At 45.2% G+C, this 20,255-nt stretch overlaps 1 protein-coding gene across 2 annotated transcripts in view; it reads left to right on the top strand.

Annotated features, from left to right (window-relative positions):
• spire2 (spire type actin nucleation factor 2) overlaps positions 1–19,852 on the top strand; it is a 123,736-nt gene extending 103,884 nt beyond the window's left edge. For both annotated transcript variants that reach the window (XM_033035658.1, XM_033035657.1), the window contains exons 10-15: positions 8,247–8,377; positions 10,123–10,260; positions 12,436–12,503; positions 13,456–13,483; positions 14,851–14,966; positions 17,918–19,852. In XM_033035658.1, the coding sequence (XP_032891549.1) occupies positions 8,247–8,377; positions 10,123–10,260; positions 12,436–12,503; positions 13,456–13,483; positions 14,851–14,966; positions 17,918–18,122 (686 nt within the window). In that variant the 3' untranslated portion in view covers positions 18,123–19,852. The remainder of the gene's footprint in view (positions 1–8,246; positions 8,378–10,122; positions 10,261–12,435; positions 12,504–13,455; positions 13,484–14,850; positions 14,967–17,917) is intronic.
• The last annotated feature ends 403 nt before the right edge of the window (positions 19,853–20,255 follow it).

Below are 20,255 nucleotides of genomic sequence, written 5' to 3'. Positions count from 1 at the left end.
GCAGAACCTGGTTGTCCCGCTCTTCATGCTGCGGTACCTCCTCCCAGAGTTAAGCAGTATAAACAGTCCGAATTGTGGGTGTGTAGGGGCTCTGGTAATGCCCTTAGCTCTAATCAGACAGCGCTTGTACCCCATGCCCATGATGGAAGGAAGAGAAGTCCCAATGATTTTTCCCGCTGTCCTCACCACTCTCTGAAGGCACTTCCAGTCCGCAGCTGTACAGCTGCCGCACCACGTAGAGATGCAGCTGGTCATGACCGACTCAATTGTGCTTCTGTAGAAAGTGGCGAGGATGGGAGGGTGGAGGTGTAAACTTCTCAACCTGCGGAGGAAGTACAACCGCTGCTGTGCCCGTTTTGCCAGAGATGTAATGTTTGTGGACCAGTTTAAGGGTCCGTTATATGCACCCCAGGAACTTGATCTTTTTCACCTGCTCCACTGCTGAGTTGTTGATGCAAAGTGGAGTGTGACTGGGCTGAATTTTCCTTCTGAAATCGACGACAATCTCCTTGGTTTTGTTCACATTTAGGAGAAGGTTGTTCCTGCTGCACCAGCTCACGAGCTGTTCCACCTCCTCTCTATATGCCTGGTCGTCGTTATTGCGGATGAGGCCCACTACTGTTGTGTCATCCGCGTATTTGATGATATGGTTAGTAGTGGACCTGGCGACACAGTCATGTGTCATCAATGTGAAGAGCAGCGGACTCAGGACACAGCCCTGAGGGGATCCGGTGCTCAGTGTGATGACCGAGGAGGTGTTCTTCCCCACCCGCACAGACTGGGGTCTTTCAGAAAGGAAATCCAAGATCCAGTTGCATAGTATGGTATTGAAACCTAGGGGTGCCAGTTTGCTCACCAGATGCTGGGGGATTATCGTGTTAAATGCTGAGCTGAAATCAACAAACAGCATCCGCACGTGGGTGTTCCTCTCCTCCAGGTGTTGTAGGCTCAGGTGGACTACAGAGGAAATAGCATCCTCTGTGGAGCGGTTCGGGCGATAAGCAAACTGGAACGGGTCAAAACTGGAGGGGAGTTTAGAGACCATGTGCTGCTTAATTAGCCTCTCAAAGCACTTCATTATTATTGGTGTGAGTGCTACGGGGCGGTAATCATTCAGGCAGGTTATTGTAGACTTTTTGGGAACTGGTATGATGGTGGCTGTCTTGAAACATGATGGAACAATGGCCTGGTTCAGGGAGATGTTAAAAATGTCTGTCAGAACCAGGGCCAGCTGGTCGGCACATCCCCTAAGCAGACGCCCCAGTATGTTATCCGGTCCGGCTGCCTTTCGCGGGTCAATACCCTCCAGGATTTTGCGGACTTCAGCAGTTTCAAAAGACAGTGTCTGTTCTCCTGGTTGAGGCTCTAATTTCCTCATTGTAGTGGTGTTCAGTGCCTCAAACCTGCCGAAATGATTATTTAGTTCATTTAGAAAGTCTGTGTCATCCTTACAAGACATCTGAGGTGCCTTGTAATTTGTTATGGCCCGGATGCCTTCCCACATGTTCCTGGTGTTGGTATCATCCTGGAAGAAACCCTGGATTTTCTGTCCGTGGGCGCGCTTTGCTTTCTTAATTTCGCGGTTGAGGTTGGCTCTCGCTGTTCTCAGAGCTCCCAAATCACCAGATTTAAAAGCCGCATTTCGTGCTTTCAGCATGGCACGCACCTCTGCAGTAATCCAAGGTTTGTGGTTGGCCCGGGTTGTGATGTTCCTGATGACAGTGACGTCCTCCATGCACTTCTGTATGTAGCCCGACACTGACATGGCATACTCATCCACATTGATGTTTTGGTTGTGAGTGGCTGCTGTCCTGAACATGTCCCAGTCCGTGCACTCAAAGCAGTCCTGGAGTGCTTCTGTAGCTCCCTCAGACCAGACTCTAACCTGCTTCACAGTAGGTTTCTCTCTGATCAGAAGGGGCTTATAGGCTGGGATGAGCATTACAGAGAGGTGGTCAGAGGAGCCGAGGTGAGGCCGGGGTACTGCTCTGAAAGCCTGCTTGATGTTGCTGTAGACCCGGTCCAGCGTATTCTCTCCACGTGTAGCAAAGTCCACATATTGATGGAAATGAGGGAGGACAGTCTTCATGTTGGCCTGGTTAAAGTCCCCAGCAACAATGACAACGCCCTCTGGATGGTTCCTTTGCAGCTCACTGATGGAACGGTAGAGAATACGCAGAGCCTCCTTAGTGTTGGCTGCGGGGGGGATGTATACAGCAGTAATGCTAACCACAGTAAACTCCCATGGCAGATAGAATGGCCTGCATTTCACAGTCAAAAGCTCTATGTCCGGAGAGCAGTGGCTGGAAACAGCGGTAGCATTATTACACCAGCTGTTGTTTGTGTAGATGCACACACCCCCACCCCGGGATTTACCAGTCAAAACAGTGTCCCTGTCGAGCCGGAATGTTGTTAGCCCCCCTAAGCTAACAGCCGCATCAGGTACAGATGAGTTTAGCCATGTCTCTGTCAGGACTATAGCGCAGCAGTCTCTCACCTCCCTTTTTATTGTGAGATCCAGATGTAGATAGTCCATTTTATTTTCCAGAGAGCGGACATTCGACAGGAGAATGGATGGGAGCGGTGTCCTCCACGGGTTAGCCTTTAGCCTCGCCGTTAGCCCCCCTCGACAGCCCCGCTTCTGTCTTCTGTAGCGCCGCCTCCGTGTTCTTCTGTAGCGGCCAGTGCCTGCGAAAGTCTCCGCAATTCTCCGCAATTTCCCGCAATTCTCCGCAATTCTGCAGGCCGCTGGGTTCTCCCGACACAGCAGTCCGAGACAGTGCAGGCGTTCCTCGAGTTCAACGTCCACGCAGTCTCTACTGCTTAACCGTTGTAATCTCAGTAATGCCCCATGATCGTACATTAACTTGCAGCCTGCCTGCTGCAAGTTATGAAGCCGAACCTTAGAAAACTTACCGCTATCCCTAACGAGAGTCAAAGCAGCCGCAGCCAACCAGGGCGCCGCCATCTTGGAATAGGGTTAAGGTTAAGGGTAGGAGTTTCAGAGGGGATTTGAGGAAGAATTGTTTTACTGAGAGGTTGGTTGGAATGCAGAACACCGTGACTCAATGGAGATGACGAATAACCTTTTCACCCAGAGAGTTGGGAAACTGTGGAATTCTCTGCTTCAGAAGGCGGTGGAGGCCAATTCTCTGGATGCTTTCAAGAGAGAGTCAGATAGGGCTCTTAAAGATAGCTGAGTCAAGGTTATGGGGAGAAGGCAGGAACGGGGTACTGATTGTGGATGATTTGCCATGATCACAGTGAATGGCGGTGCTGGCTCGAAGGTCCGAATGCCCTACTCCTGCACCTGTTGTCTATTGTCTTAGGAGGTTGTGTCGTCAGTGGCTGTTGCCATATTTAACTATCTCAAAGAGCATCTGAACAGCTTCAAATCAAGTTTAGTTTAGAGATACAGCGCGGTAACAGGCCCTTGGGCCCACTGAGTCCGCACCGACCAGCGATCCCCGCACATGAACACAACCCTACACACACCAATTAACCTACAAAACTCTACGTCTTTGGAGAGTGGGAGGAAACCGAAGATCTTAGAAAAAACCCATGTGGTCAAGGGGAGAGCATACAACTTGGTACAGACGGCACCTGCAGTTGGGATTGAACCCGCGTCTCTGGCGCCGTTAGTGTTGTAAGGCAGCAACTCTACCGCTGTGCCACCGTGCAGATCAATAATGCTGATAAATATATACTGATCAATAGATACGTAGGTACTTGATGGTTGGCTTGAGAAAAGTGGGCTGAGAGCCTCATTCTGTGCACTGTGATTTTGACTCTGACACTTTTGACACTTTGTCACAATTGTAAAGCAGCAAATAAGCGTTTGGAGATTGATCACTGGGTACAGAGGGAAGGAAGAGAGCTTGGTGGTGCTTAGCTCAACGTTAGTGAAACAGAGCAGACTGGAGTTCATGCCCCGTCTGCAACAATGGTGCCAAAGTGCAGGTAGCGGAGAGCTCCAGGTTGCTTGGTGTCAATGTCATGAACTATGTACCCTGGTCCGACTACGACCAAGAAAGCACACCAACGCCTCTACTTCCTCAGAAGCCAATGAACATTTTGCAACAGACAGTTCAAATCTAGTTTAGTTTAGAGATACAGCGCAGAAATTGTCCCTTCGGCCCACCGAGTCCGCACCTACCATCGATCCCCACACATTAACACTATCCTAGTGTTTCCAATGACTTTTTATCAATTTCTACAGATGCAGCATAGAAAGCATCGTACAGGAATGCATCACAGCTGGGTATGGCAACTGCATTGTCCAAGGGTGCAATAAATTGTAATAAGTTGTGAACACAGCTCGGTCTCTCTCATCTCCCCCAGCCCACATCAGCTCCATCTATATTTCACGTGGCCTCAGGAAAGCAGCCAACATAATCAAGGACTGCTCACACCTCAGTCGTTCTATCTTTTCTCCTCTTGCACTGGGCATAAGAAACAAAAAGCTTGCAAGCAAGTACCGCCAGCTTCAAGAACAGCTTCCTCCCCACTGTTATTGGATCCTTGAACAAACCTGGCACATGCTCACGATACAGAACATGGAACGGTGCAGCACAGCAACATTCCCTTCGGCCCACATTGTCCGCACCCAACGTGAAACCAAATGAAATGAACAACTTCTGCCTGCACATGGTCCATATCCCTCCATACCCTGCACATCCATGTGCCTCTCCAAAGCCCCTTAAATGCCACTATTGTACTGCCTTCAGCAAAGCCCCTGGCAGCACCTGCAGGTGCCCACTGCTCTCTGTGCAAAGACAAAGTGCCCTGCATTTCCCCTTTATAATGTGCCCTATAATGGGATATCCACAACTGCACACAATACTCTCAATGCCACTTTTAGGGTGCTGTGGACATCGACCCAAGGTCACTCTTGTATCCATGCTGTTAAAGATCTTGGCAGTAACAGGTTATTTACCCCTTACAGCTCATTGGTGTTTGGATGAAACTGTATTTGCCATTTCTCTGCCCATTTCTGTCTGCTTTGCGATGTTCTCCAGCTGAATCATTTGTCAGATGTCCTCTCTGTCCGCAACTCCACCAATGTTGGTGTTGTCTGCAAACTTACTAACCAACCCGCCTACATTTATGTGCACGTTGTCCCAGCACAGATCTGTGTGGAGCGCCACTGATCACTCCCACAACACTCCTCCACTACAACCCTCTGTCTTCTATGAGTAAGCCAGTTCTGGATCCAAACGGCAGAGTCACTGTGGATCCCATGCATCTTCTGGGTCAGCTTACCATGAAGGACTTTATGCTAGAATCTATGTAGACAACATCAACTGCCCTACCATCATCAATCATCTTCGTCATCTCTTCAAAAACCTCCATCAGGAGCATTAGACAAGGACACGTGAGGATCTGCAGATGGTGGTTTACAAAAGGAAAAAAAACAAAGTGCTGGAGTAACTCAACAGGCCAGGCTGCATTTGCGTAGGGCATGGGCAGGTGACATTTTGGGTTGGGACCCTCCTTCAGACTGATTGTAGTAGAGGGGAGGGGGTTGGGGAAGCTGGAAAATAGGTGGGGCAGGACTAAGCCTGGCAAGTGATGTTGACACAAGTGAGGGGGAAATTTCATGGACAGATGGGTGGACAAAGGCTAAAGAAAAAAAAAAGATGACAAAAGGGTGTAAGATAAAGAGAAGAGGAATGGTAGGTAAAGCAAGAGAAAGAGATCTAGGCAGAGAGGGACAAGGGGAAGGGGAAAGGCAGACATGAGGATGAATTCACAATATTACAATCTAAATTGTGCCGTGCTTTTTTTATCTGCACTTTTTCTTTAGTTGGAACAGTAAATCCCGCACTATTTTTCTCTTTTGCAGTACTTGCTGTACTGACATATGATTTAACTGGATAGCATGCAGAAATTGTCTTTCACTACCTCAGTATGTTTGACAAGAATAAACCAATTCCTGCAGTCTATGAGTAACAGAATAGCGAGTGAATAACGAGTAGATCGTAATCTTAATTATATTTAGTCCAATGCTTTATCAAAAGAAAGTGAAGTTTTGTGAAGAGTAAGGGGATTTTGTGTTTGCACTGTAGTGTTTATGTCTAGTGCAACATGACAACTGCAAGAGGTAGCGGGAATGGGCAGCGGGAGAGTTGTTGCCTTGCAGAGCCAGAGGCGTGGGTTCGATCCTGACTACGGGTGCTGTCTGCATGGAGTTTGTACCTTCTCCCCATGACCTGCGTGGGTATTCTCCTTGTGCTCTGGTTTCCTCCCACACTCCAAAGACGTACAGGTTTGCAGGCTAATTGGCTTGGTGTAGTTGTAAATGATCCCTTGTGTGCATACGATGATGCTAGTGTACGGGGATCGCTGGTCGGCACGGACTCATTGGGCCGAAGGGCCTGTTTCCGCGCTGTAACTCCAAACTAAACTAAACGGAATAGTCCTCTAGTTAAGTAGCAAACAAATGGGTCATAAAATCCTGTCTTTATAAAACATCTTGCAATGTATCTATTAACCATATAACAATTACAGCACGGAAACAGGCCATCTCGGCTCTTCTAGTCCGTGCCGAACACTTACTCTCACCTAGTCCCATCTACCTGCACTCAGACCATAACCCCCCATTCCTTTCCCGTCCATATACCTATCCAACTTATTTTTAAATGATAAAATCGAACCTGCCTCCACCACTTCCACTGGAAGCTCATTCCACACAGCTACCACTCTCTGAGTAAAGAAGTTCCCCCTCATGTTACCCCTAAACCTCTGTCCCTTAATTCTCAAATCCTCTTGTTTGAATCTTCCCTACTCTCAATGGAAAAAGCTTATCCACGTCAACTCTGTCTATCCCTCTCATCATTTTAAAGACCTCTATCAAGTCCCCCCTTAACCTTCTGCGCTCATAAGAATAAAGACCTATCTTGTTCAACCTTTCTCTGTAACTTAGTTGCTGAAACCCAGGCAACATTCTAGTAAATCTCCTCTGTACTCTCTCTATTTTGTTGACATCCTTCCTATAATTAGGCGACCAGAATTGTACACCATATTCCAGAATTGGCCTCACCAATGCCTTGTACAATTTTAACATTACATCCCAACTTCTATACTCAATGCTCTGATTTATAAAGGCCAGCACACCGAAAGTTTTCATTACCACCCTATCTACATGAGATTCCACCTTCAGGGAACTATGCACAGTTATTCCTAGATCCCTCAGTTCTACTGCATTCCTCAATTCGCTACCATTTACCATGTACGTCGTATTTTGATTTAGCCTACCAAGATGTATCACCTCACACTTATCAGCATTAAACTCCATCTGCCAATTTTCAGCCCACTCTTCCAAATGGCCCAAATCTCTCTGTAGACTTTTGAAATCTACTTCATTATCCACATTACAACCTATCTTAGTATCATCTGCATACTTACTAATCCAATTTACCACACCATCATCCAGATCATTGATGTATATGACAAACAACAGTGGACCCAACACAGATCCCTGTGGCACCCCACTAGTCACCGGTCTCCAACCTGACAAACAGTTATCAACCATTACTCTCTGGTATCTCCCATTCAGCCACTGTTGAATCCACCTTGCTACTCCACTATTAATACCCAACAATTGAACCTTCTTAACCAACCTTCCATGTGGAACCTTGTCAAAGGCCTTACTGAAGTCCATATAGACAACATCCACCGCTTTACCCTCATCAATTTCCCTAGTAACCTCTTCAAAAAATTCAAGACGAATAGTCAAACATGACCTTCCATGTTGACTGTTCCTAATCAGATCCTGTTTATCCAGATGATTATATATATTATCTCTTAAGTATCCTTTGCATTAATTTGCCCAGCACTAACATCAAACTCACAGGTCTATAATTGCTAGGTTTACTCTTAGAACCTTTTTTAAACAATGGATTATTTTTCCTCTACTCATTAGTTTAAGGTGGAGGGGAGAAGATGCCTGAGCATGTTCACACCTTTCTCATTCCTAACTCCAAATCTGAAATTCACTGGACTATGAAAGAGAACATCCAGCTTTCATTACTGCCTTTGTAAACTCTGCCTCTTCTGTGGGCAGTGAATAAGAAGATGATTGGACTTGGATGTTATATTCCTGTCAGTTGAATTATTTGCTAACTCAGGAACTGCTTCTGAAGAAATGATCACATGTTAAAGGTATCATTGGATTCAGGGGCTAGTGTGCCACAGACGTTCCACTGGATCAGACTGTCAAAGATGTGATATTTGTTTGTGTTTAGTGGAACAGAACGAGGAGATGTGGCCCGCGGTGGCTCAAAGAAGTCGTTCTTCTTCAGCAAGGGGAGTTATCCTGCGTACCTCAAGGGGTGCTTCAGAGACTCGTTCAAACGTAACCAAACGCCAGTTGATGGTAAGTATCTGTTCCTGTTTGTATACAGGCTTTGTGCTCACTCAGTTTCACACTTCAATGGGGCAAAGTGTTTATCTCTTTTTACTCCATAAGCATATTTCTAAGCAAACAATATATACATTGAGATCCTGTACTTCTCAAATATCAATAGAAGTGTTTCATTTGTAGAAGTATGGGGAAGTTGGAACCCAGTAGACAACTCGGCCCTTCGAGCCTGCTCCACAATTCAGTACGATCATTGCAGACTGATTTGTGGGGGAGAGAAGAGTGGAGAAACTAAAGGGCTTGTCCCACTCGGGCGTCATTTGCGCGTCACGTAGATGGCGCGCGAAGATTTTGTACATCCCAAAATCCTGGGGCACCACGCGTCACTGGCCACGTCACCACGCACCATGCGCGCACCGTGACGTGTAAATGATGTTGCGTAAATTACGCCCAAATTACGCCCAAATGGGACAGGCCCTTAAGTTGAAAGAAAGAAGGGCCAGGACAAAGCAATGGTGGATGCAAGCAAGGGGTGTTTATAATAGGCAGATGGTTGGGCAAAGGCCAGGCATGAAAAGATAGAAGGCGAGAGACAAAAGGATTGAAGAGTTGTGAATTGTGAAGCTAGAGGAGGGAATGTCGGGGGAGGGGAGAAATAGGTGTGGTTCCAGATGGTGCTGAGGGGAGCGGGGGAGGGGATAGAAGGGGTGGGGGAAGAGGGGAGGGTTTGTCGTTACCAAAAATTGGAGAATTCAATGTTCATGTTGTAAGCTGCCCACATGGAATATGGGGTGTTGTTCTTCCAGTTTGCGTGTGGCCTCTCTCTGGCAATGGGGAAGGCCCCGGACAGAGAGGTCAGTTTGGGGATGGGAAGGGGAGTTAAAATGAATAGCAACCTGGGGATCCAGTCGGCCTTGGGGGACCGAGCAAAACAGTCACCGAGCCTACACTTGGTCTCGCCAATGTACAGGAGGCCACATCAGGAACACGAGATGCAGTCGATAAGGTTGGAAGAGGTGCACGTGAACCTCTACCTCACCTGGAAGGACTGCTGGGGTGTCTGTCTGTAGATGAGGGTGGAGGTATAGAGGCAGGTGTTGCATCTTCTGCGGTTGCGTTTCCTTCATTTGTTTCTTGAATAGTCGTGATTAAGGCCGCTCTGCCTGATTCGGGTCCAGAGGCTCAGTAAGATTCACCTTCAGGATGCAAGCCCGGGTCAATGCAGCTGGGCAGTGAGTGTGGGTGATAAATCCTGACAACAAGCAAAGTTTACGCAAGATTCAGCCCACTATTGTGTCCCATTCTGGTAGCAATGGAAGAAACCAGAAGCAGCATGGCTGCTGAGGTATCGGATATTCATCCGTATGGAATCCACAACTTCCTAATGCAAAGATTTTAAGATACAGAATACAGAATAAAACTTTCTTTTATAGAATATTTGTTTTTCATGGAAATTTTTTTTTTTTTTCCAACTTGCATTTTTTTTACACGTGCAGATGATGGCGATTTGCATTCTCTTGGAAATTCAGGCCACGGACTGTTCTTTAAGAACACAACCACCCCGTCCCTCGCATCTGAAGGCAGGGTTTTCCTGTGAATGTGTTCATGATATGGGCACTCCTTCGCCAGTGGCTATCAAGCCCCCTTGCCTTGCGAGCTCTGCATTCAACATTCAGCAGTGTCCCAGTGCCTCCCCTATTTAAAATGGAGCCACGTTCTAGCAGGGAGACTGAGTGTGGAATCTTTTTTTCTCTCCGCAGGAAGAATTCAGTCACCCAGTGGAAAGCCTGGCTCTGACGGTGGAAGAAATAATTAATGTTCGTAAAGTCTTGGTAAAAGCTGAAATGGAAAAGTTTCTGCAAAACAAAGATCTTTACAACAACCTGAAAAAGGGGAAGGTTTGTATATTCCACGCTTTTCGTGTCCACTCTCGATGACCATCATCCATTCTCCTCCAGTCGTTCTTATGCATCACACATTTGTGTTAAAACATTGTCCCTATGTGGTCATTCACCACAAATTCTTATGCAGTGTTTAGACGTTGGAGCTAGGTGGCGCCCTCTGCAGCTTCACACATCAGGGGCGGCACAGTGGCGCAGCGGTAGAGTTGCTACCTCACAGCGCCAGAGACCCAGGTTCGATCCCGACTACGGGCTCTGTCTGTATGGAGTTTGTACGTTCTCCCCGTGACCTGTGCGGGTTTTCTCCAAGAGCTCTGGTTTCCTCCCACCCTCCAAAGACGTACAGGTTTGTTGGTTAATTGGCTTTGATCAAAATTGTAAATTGTCCCTAGTGCGTGCAGGATAACGATATGGGCCTGTCCCACTTAGGCGACTGCAGGAGACTGTGCGGTCGCCACATGTTCGTGGGTGGTTACTGGGGAGTCGCCTTCATGGTCGTGAGGAGTTCCCGCGTTCTGGGAACTAGTCGTGGTCTCATATGGTCGCCGAGAGTTTTTCAATATGTTGAAAAATTGGCGGCGACCAGAATGAAGCCGCCATGGGGAGTAGCGAGAATTCTCGTGCCGTAGGTGGGTCGCCAGGAGGTCCAAGGTTCTCGTAGACCGGTGAATTTTATTGGCTCATTGGGGGGAAAAAATGTAAACAGTTTTCAGAACCAAGGATAACCGACCGGCAATATTAATGTCCTATTTTGCAGGTGACATTTTTATTAACTTGGTGTTAAACTAGAGCAGATTTAGTATTTATGTGGAGTGGAAAAAATTCCCTTGGCTCTTCATTTTTCTCCAAATTATCATGGAACCTTTCTGGCTAGTTTCAGGAAAGAAATCAAACTGATTAATACTTTACCGTTAAAAAAACTAACTATTCTCAGCTTTCTTTTCCCATTTTCTCTTTTTTTTTTTTTTTTTCTCTCCCTCTCTCCCCCCCTCTCCCCCTCTCTCTCCCACTCTCTCCCTCTCTCCCCCTCTCTCTCTCTCTCTCTCTCTCTCCCTCTCTCTCTCTCTCTCCCTCTCTCTCACCCTCTCTCTTCTCCCTCTCTCACCCATCTCTCTCTCTCTCCCCTCTCTCTCCCCCTCTCCCCATCTCCCCTCTCTCTCCCCTCTCTCCCCTCTCTCCCTCTCTCCCTCTCTCCCTCTCTCCCTCTCCCCCTCTCTACCCCTCTCTCCCTCTCCCCCTCTCTCTCTCTCCCCCTCTCTCCCTCATATTGGGCCATTCGGCCCATCAAGTCAACTTCACCATTCAATCGTGGCTGATCTATCTCTCCCTTCTAACCCCATTCTCCTGCCTTCTCCCCATAACCTCTGACACCCGTACTAATCAAGAAACTCCTTGCTTTACAATTGCAACCAAAAATGGTGAATGATCCTGCAACATGCACTACTTTTTAAGATTTATTTTCAAAATTGGAATTCTGTTAAAATGTTGATGATTTTGTGGGATGTGGATGTCATCGTCCAGGCTATTCATTGCTCAACCCTAATTCCCCTTGAAAAGATAATGATGAGCTGCCTTCTGGTGAAGGTGCTTCTGTGGCCTTGTTCATGGGGAAGTTCTCAGCTTTAGACCCAGTGACAATGAAGTCATGTTTAGATACTTCACACATTCCACCTTCACTTGGAAGAAGTATTTGTTCCCATTACAGCCATTATCCTTGTTGGTTGAAGTCAAGAGTTTCAGCGGTACTGTCAGAATAGCCTTTGATTAATTGGGTGGATGGAACACACTGTGTGGATGGAACACACTGGGTGGATGGAACACACTGCAACCTCACTGCACCAGTAGGACAGGAAAAAATATTGACAACAGTTGCATTCATCCACGCATCAGAGTATTCCATTGCACTGCTAATGTGCATCAGAGTGTTGGAAGGAACTGAAGATGCTGGTTTAAACCGAAGATAGTCACAAAATGCTGGAGTAACTCAGCCGGACAGGCAGCATCTCTAGAGAGAAGGAATGGGTGACGTTTCGGGTTGAGACGCTTCTTCAGTCTGAAGAAGTGTCTCGACCCAAATTGGCACCCATTCCTTCTCTCTATAGAGATGCTGCCTGTCGTGTATTATCGTGAATTTGCTTTGAGGGGTTGTGATATCTTGCTTTTTCCCTGCAGGTCTGCTGTTGCTGTAAAACAAAGTTCCCCATGTTCTCGTGGCCTTCCACATGTCTCTTTTGCAAAAGGTAAACGACTGCCAATAACCTTTTTACTGCAAGCGTATAGTGCAACATTTTAATCAAAGTAATGGAATCTACTGTCAGCATTCCAGTTAATCCACTGACTCAATCAGGACAAAAGATGTATTGGAAAAGGGGGTAAAAAGAAAACTAAAGCTGTAGGTTTACAGGTGAATTTAAATTCTCCTCTTTGCTCGTGTGTTTCATAGAAAACCTTTTTAGGTTCGCCATTAGGTAAGCCATGTAAATCGGAGATGAGGAAAAACTTTTTCACCCAGAGGGTTGTGAATCTGTGGAATTCTCTGCCTCAGAAGGTGGTGGAGGCCAATTCTCTGGATGCTTTCAAGAGAGAGTTAGATAGAGCTCTTAAAGATAACGGAGCCAGGGGATATGGGGAGAAGGCAGGAATGGGGTACTGATTGTGGATGATCAGCCATGATCACATGAATGGCGGTGCTGGCTCGAAGGACCGAATGGCCTACTTCTGCACCTATTATCTATTGTCTTATACATTGTTAAAACAAAAATTGTGTATTATCTAGAAAACTATTCATTTTAGAAAAAAAACATGTACATTTTCAATACTATGCAAAATAGTCTGCTTCATTTCAAAAATGTTAAACATTGAACACCTTCTGATGTTGTGCATTATGCAATTTTACCACATATTATTTGTGAATTGAATGATATTTAAGTACAAGTAAACTGCATTCAGTGCTGGGATTGAACAAATGTTTGCCACGATCATAAGATTCTTTCAGTTTAAAGCTTGCGCATTTTGACGAAAATACACTGACTCTGAAAGAATAAAGTGGCAGATGTCACAAAATTATTTTAAAAAATATGTAAAAATGGCGAACCGCCTGTGTAATCATTGAATGCTCGTTCAAACATTCAATTTTCTCGCACTCCAACAAATTTTCCTACCGTTCACTCATATGTATTTTATTTCTCGTAGGTCAGTTTGTGGTACCTGCATTTTGAAGGTAAGAATTGCAGCAATCAGTAATTGATCTTATACATCTACTTATCCATCACCTCAGGGATTTGATCAATTAAATCTAAGCTCTTTTTTTTGTTCACTGAATTTCCTCTGGTTTGACATTCTCCCAATTCTGTTGATAGATTGTAGACACGGCAACATCTGTAATTATATAAAAATAAAACTGAGAATTAGTGGGAGGAAAGAGAATGCCAGTGCAGGTAGTGACAGAGAATGAAATATCATCTACAATAACCTCATCTACTGTTCTAGGTGTGGGTTCCTGTATATTGGCGAGGCCAAGCGCAGGCTCGGCGATCGTTTCGCTGAACACCTCCACTCAGTCTGCCTAAAACTACCTGAACTCCTGGGTCCTCAACACTTTAACTCCCCCTCCCATTCCCACACTGACATTTCAGTGCTGGGCCTCTTCCATTGTCAGAGTGAGGCACAGTGCAAATTGGAGGAACAGCACCTCATATTCTGCTTAAAATCCCCTATGACAGCCCTATCAGTCTTGCATCACAGCCTGGTTCAGCAACTTGAACGCCCAGGAACAAAGAAGACTGTGAAAAGTGGTGAACACGGCCCAGAACACTTAATGGGTTCTGACCTCCCACCATCGAAGGGATTTGCAGGAGTCGCTGCCTCAAAAAGGCAGCCAGCATCATCAGAGACCCACACCACCCTGGTCACGCACTCATTTTGACCCTGCCATCAGGAAGAAGTACAGGAGCCTGAAAACTGTAACGTCCAGGTTCAGGAACAGTTTCTTCCCCATAGCCATTAGGCTATTAAACACTACAACCTCAAATATCCAAGCAATTAGACGTGGGGGCATTGGTTTTGTCTTTTTGCACTTTTAGTGTGTGTGTGTGTGTGTACATATACATACACACGCACACATTTACACATACAAATACATATATACACACACAAAACTTTTTTTCTTGTTTATTACATTGTTTACAGTGCACTATGTTGACATATTCTGTTGTGCTGCTGCAAGTAAGAATGTCATTGTTCTATCTGGAACATACGACAATAAAACACTCTTGACTCTTGAAGAGGAACAGTTTGGGGGCAAAATGATCCTGCTTTGTTCTAGATAATTGGAGGCTACTTCTATTAATGCATGAGCTAAGCACATATTGAAGTTTTGGGGGGGGGGGGGAGATAGCAGAGTGGTGAGAGGACACAGTTAATGAGTAGCAGTGGTGATCTGGAATTCACTGGTGTGTGAGTTGGAATTGGAAAGCTGTGAGAGGGAATGATTTGAAGAGTTGTGAAGATGGGATTGCTCCACTTCAAGCTGGTATAGACTCGATGCCCTTCTCCTGTGCAGTCTTTGATTCCATTTATTTTCTACAGATTAAGATCCCTTCCAAGAAATTGGCCCATATACCCGTCTACACACTGGGGTTTGAGAATATCCAAGCAATTAGTCAGACAAAAATGGCCCTGGCAAAAGGCTTCTTCCAATCCCAGTAAGTATCTCGAACTCTGTTCTGTTGGATGTTGAAGTTGTCCTTGTAATGAATGACGATCTAATAACATAATGAGAATGACATAACTCCAACCACAATTACTTTCATATATTGCGTTCTGTTGCCAACACTGAAGCAGATGCGCTTTAGATGGATGGGCCTAATCTTAGTGAAACGAGATGAGTAAATTGAAACTCATCCTGGAGACCAAGAGGATCGAGGTTGCTTCCCACCAGCTATAAATTAAACAAGCCGTGAAGATGGTTCTACTTGTGATATGAGATAACAACATACATGAATTATAGCAGTCCTGCTAGTTTTATGTGTAGGAAGGAACTGCAGATGCTGGTTTAAACCGAGGTAGATACAAAAAGCTGGAGTAACTCAGCCGGACAGGCGAGAAGGAATGGGTGACGTAAGAAGGGTCTCCACCCGAAACATCACCCACCCCTTCTCCCCAGAGATGCTGCCTGTCCCCAGGAGGTACTCCAGCGTTTTGTATCCACCTTCTGCTAGTTTTATGGCTGGGGTGCGGTGACTGCAAATTTCAATTGTTCAGATGCAGTTTGCTGCAAGAAAACAGCTGCTTAATGAGATCATTTTCTGAGAATTTGAGCTGCGGTAATTAAATAAAGAGTTATGTGTCACTAGGATATGTAATATTGTTTCAATCATTTTGTCAGTGGGGTTTTGGGCAGAATGGGCAGCCATAGGGAAGAGTGCAAATAGATTCTTGATTAGTACTGGTGTCAGGTGTTATGGGGGAAAGGCAGAATGGGGTTGAGAGGGAGAGATCGAACAGCCATGATTGAATGGCGGAATACCCTTGATGGGCCGAATGGCCTCATTCTGCTCCTATCGCTCATGACCCTATGAAAGCAGCTTCCAAGCAGCAGAGCAGCTCAAAGTTAGCCACATTTTTCAGGTGTATATTGGAGCTATTAACTTCATTTGCATCAGGTGATACACCTGGAGATTCTCCAGTAATTAAGACAGTGCTGGAGCAGAAAGAATGTTTGCGTCGGTTGAATGGACAACATTGGAGAGCTTTGGGGAAATAGTAAGAGAAATACTGAAGGCATTGAGGCAATGGTGGGGCAAAGAGAAGGAATTTTTAAAGGCATCTTTAGAAGACAATATACTAAGTGGGATCCGTTGGGTCCCAGCTTCACACGGGAGGGCTGGTCCCCCAACACAATATTCCACCTCTCCACCAATTCCAATATTGCTGGCCAGTAGGGGGGCTTTTTGGAGCTCTAGCCTGGTGTTGTGGGCCGAAGGGACTGGCTTCAAGAGGGCTAGTATGGACATTATGGGCCGAATGGATTCTTGGGCTGGCAGCTGAGTCACTGAAACCACACGCACTCACACGCACTCGCACTCGCGCTCTCCCTCCCTCTCCCCCTCTCTCTTTTTTTCCTTTCAAAAACTTTATGCGACACAATCATATGATACATCGCATCAAAACATAATCAGAAATTGCAATATAACAAATAATCACTATAGTACAACAATGTATTCATTGTTTACAATCGTGTGCGGAAGCCAAAGAACCGAATAGAAACGAGGCCGAAAAGCCATTGAACCGAAAGAGTCCGAAGACGAAACGCCTACTAACCGAAAGGATAGGACGCCTAAATGCAAACTAACCGAAAGGCTGCGTCACCTAAAAGCAAACTTACCAAATGGCCGCTCAATCGAAACGCCACCTACCCGAAAGGTGGCGTCGCCTACAGGCCAAAGGACCGACTGCCGCTCAACAGAAAAGTCCAAAAACGGACTTGACGTTGCCGGGGGGCGGGACTTGTCAGCGATTGGTCCAGACACCCGCGTCCATCACATCACTGTGAAGGCATGTACCTCCGCTCCACCCGACCCACAGCCCGCGGAGGGTGGCCGTGAGAGAGTGGGGGCTGTCCCGAGGAATACATTTATACAAGGTTAATTAACTGGAGTAAGAACGATTTATACATGTAATACATGATATAAACCAGTTAATTAACTATGTATAAATGTATATCATGTATTACATGTATAAATCATTCTTACATTCGGGAACATGGTTAATGTGGGATTTCAATTTGAGCGCACTTGTTTGAATAGATGCAAGCGGCATGTCCAGCTACTCTCCTGGGCGCGCAATACGCCAAGACATTAAAATATCTCTGTCACAACATTTCACTGTTGATGAACAGTCTCACTGTCCTCTCTGTATCAAAACTTTCCCATTCATAACATTTATTTATGTGGAGTGACGGCGCTGCCTAAGCAGCTGCGGCTCGCCTGCAGTCCGTTTGTCTTTTTTCTTTTTGTCTTTTTTCTGATCCTGTTAGGGGTATGTTTTTGGTTTATTTTTAGTTGTGCATATGTGGGGGGTGGGGGAAACTTTTTAAATCTCTTCCTTGAATGGGGACGCGACCTTTTCCTTGTCGTGTCTCCGTTTCGCTGGATCCTAACATCGTGGAGCTGGCGAGGCTTAATCGGCCGTGGGACTTACCATCGCCCACCGGCCACTTTAACATCAAGAGCCTCGATCGCTTTGACGCAGCAGTTTGACTGCCTGTCCGCGGGAGAAGAATAGGGAAGAGATAAGACTTTGCCTTCCATCACAGTGAGGAGGTGTTTGGAGATTCACTGTGATGGATGTTTGTGTGAAACTGCTAATTGTGTGTTCAGTTTTTTTGTTGTTATGACTGCAGGGAATGAAATTTCCTTCAAACGTTTGTTTGTTTGAATGACAATAAAAGGCATTCTAATATCTTCATTCTGATAGTTTGACCTGTCCAGACATAGGTGGCTTGCACATGGCTCAAACGTTGACAATTAAATGCCGATGTTTTTTGCTTTTCTGGGTGCTTGGTGTGAGTGAAATACCTCCCAGGTCAGAGTGCCGGGGATGGAAGATCCTAATGTTCATCTCTCAAAGTGTTTTGGATTCTTTTGTGTTGCAGGTCTCTGAGGAATCTGAGTAAGCGGTCGGTAGAACAGGAATTTCCGCACCTTTACACACACGGCTGTAGCTTCAAAGATGTCTGTGCCGAATGCGCAAAGTTTGTCGCGGATGTCATTAACTCAAGTAGAAAAAGTATGGACCTCCTGAATAATAGTCCTTCGAGGAGAGTGCAGTCGATGTACATGTGCTCCACAAGATCCTGAGGAAAGTACAAGCAACAACAGATTGTATTATAATCACCGCAAGATGTCAGCTAAAGAGGCCACTGTATGAGCTGTGCTCATTCCCAGACCAACAGTGTGCAGTGCATCATGGGTGTTCCCTGTACATTCTGATCAACCGCTAACATGACATATGGCAAGGATGAAGGATGCAAAATATACTCAAGTTTATACGTCATATTTAACATGCTCATGGTAAAACACTTTCAACGTTGATGCAAGAGGCTGCTGCTGGATGCACGTGGGACTTTCTAGGAGTTCTTGGATTTGGAGACGTCCTTTTGTATTTGAGATGGCGGTGTATTCTGAATGTTACATTCTTGCTGTCAACCAAAGCTAACCAGGGAGATTGTAGTGGTGAAAATGTTGAATATTTGAAACGCCTCCATCTTGACGCAAGAGACCAGGTCAGGTTGCAATCCTTGGGGTTTTTTTCTCCCCTAATTTTAACTACAATTGATTTACTATTCCTTTCTCCCTTTTTATTTTCTTGCTTTCATCTCTAATCACTAATAGCTTTGTTTCCTGGATATAAAATCATCTTCTGCAATTTAAATACTGTAATATTGGAAACGGTATTATGCCTTTTACTGGAGAGTGTGTTTTGGGCTTGTATCCAAAACCAGCACAGCAACTCATTATATACAGGTCAAATCATAGACTGTATAAATTGGGTACCAGTGCAATTCTCACATTGTTGTCCCTGCCAATTTAAACATTGGATTGACATTTCTCCGCATTGTGCTGTGGAGGTACACAAGACCTATCGCAGTATATTAAAGCATCAGAATGTACACTGCTTTAGGATAGGCTCTGATGGTTCTTATATTTTACATTCCTGGTTCTGTTGTGCTTCACTGAACACAGAATAAATGACATAGCGTTGAGCTCTACTCCAGATAAAGGAGTGATATTAGGAAAGACTGGTTGAAATTCAAAGTGGTTTGTTGTAATTAGAACGATTACTTAATTTGCCGAGCCTTAAGAACAAATTGAACATCCCTTTGCCTGGCTTCTGCAGTTCCAACTAATTTTCATTTTGCTGTGAAATTTGAAGACCATGTAGTGCACTTGTTTATCATTGGGCAGAAAGAAACCTTCTATTAAACACTGCAATTATTAGCAAGGATCCCATTTTGGTACAGGAGCTTCTGGATAAATGCACTATAAAAGCTCTGAATTTGTGAGTTACAAGAACTGGTGCTTATTTTTGTAAATTGTTCTACATCAAGTATTAAAGTTCTTCTATGTTTTTAAACATAGATTTTTCTTTGGAATTAGTAAAACAGTAAGCAGCCAGCCACCTTTAATGTCTCCTCAGTATTTTCCTGCATCATCTGGGATCGATTATTCAGAATTTCACAGTAATATGAAAGGGACATCATTATTGATGAAGCTAAATATGGAAAATGGTTATCTTGGTCTCACAAAATAATGTAAAATCTAAACAATTTTGTATGCAAGTTCAACAGAATATAAACCTAATACTCTTGAATCATCTTTGTCCAAAACACAGACCCACAATACTCAACCTACAGTGGTTTTGGTTGATTGTCTTTTTTCACCTTCATTTGTTTATTGCATTCAGAGAATATCAGGCAATGAGATGAGATACTTATGCCCCTGTCCCACTTAGGAAACCTGAACGGAAACCTCTGGAGACTTTGCGCTCCACCCAAGGTTTCCGTGCGGTTCCCGGGGATTTTTGTCAGTCTCCCGAAAGGTTTCCGCTTCTTCTATGTTCCGGCGATTATTTCAAAAAATTCAAAACCAGCCACGGCTAAAAATAGGTTGTCGTTTTAAAAATCGGTAATTTTTTAGTCGAAGCCGGTTGCGATGCTAGTTGAAGGTGGTTGCCGGAGGTTGCAGGTAAGATCTTCCACTATCAGCAACCTCCGGCAACCACCTTCAACTAGCATCGCAACCGGCTTCGACTAAAAAATTACCGATTTTTAAAACGGCAACCTATTTTTAGTCGCGGCCGGTTTTGAATTTTCCGTTCAGGTTTCCTAAGTGGGACAGGGGCATAAGAATGCTGCACCTTCAGTATTTAACGAGGACGTGTACTATCTGTAAACGTCCCAAATATACAGTCAAGAAAAATGCCAACTCCAA

The sequence above is a fragment of the Amblyraja radiata genome, chromosome 17 (assembly GCF_010909765.2).
Source record: "Amblyraja radiata isolate CabotCenter1 chromosome 17, sAmbRad1.1.pri, whole genome shotgun sequence".
Lineage (NCBI taxonomy): Eukaryota > Metazoa > Chordata > Chondrichthyes > Rajiformes > Rajidae > Amblyraja > Amblyraja radiata.
This window is presented reverse-complemented; position numbering and strand designations above follow the sequence as displayed.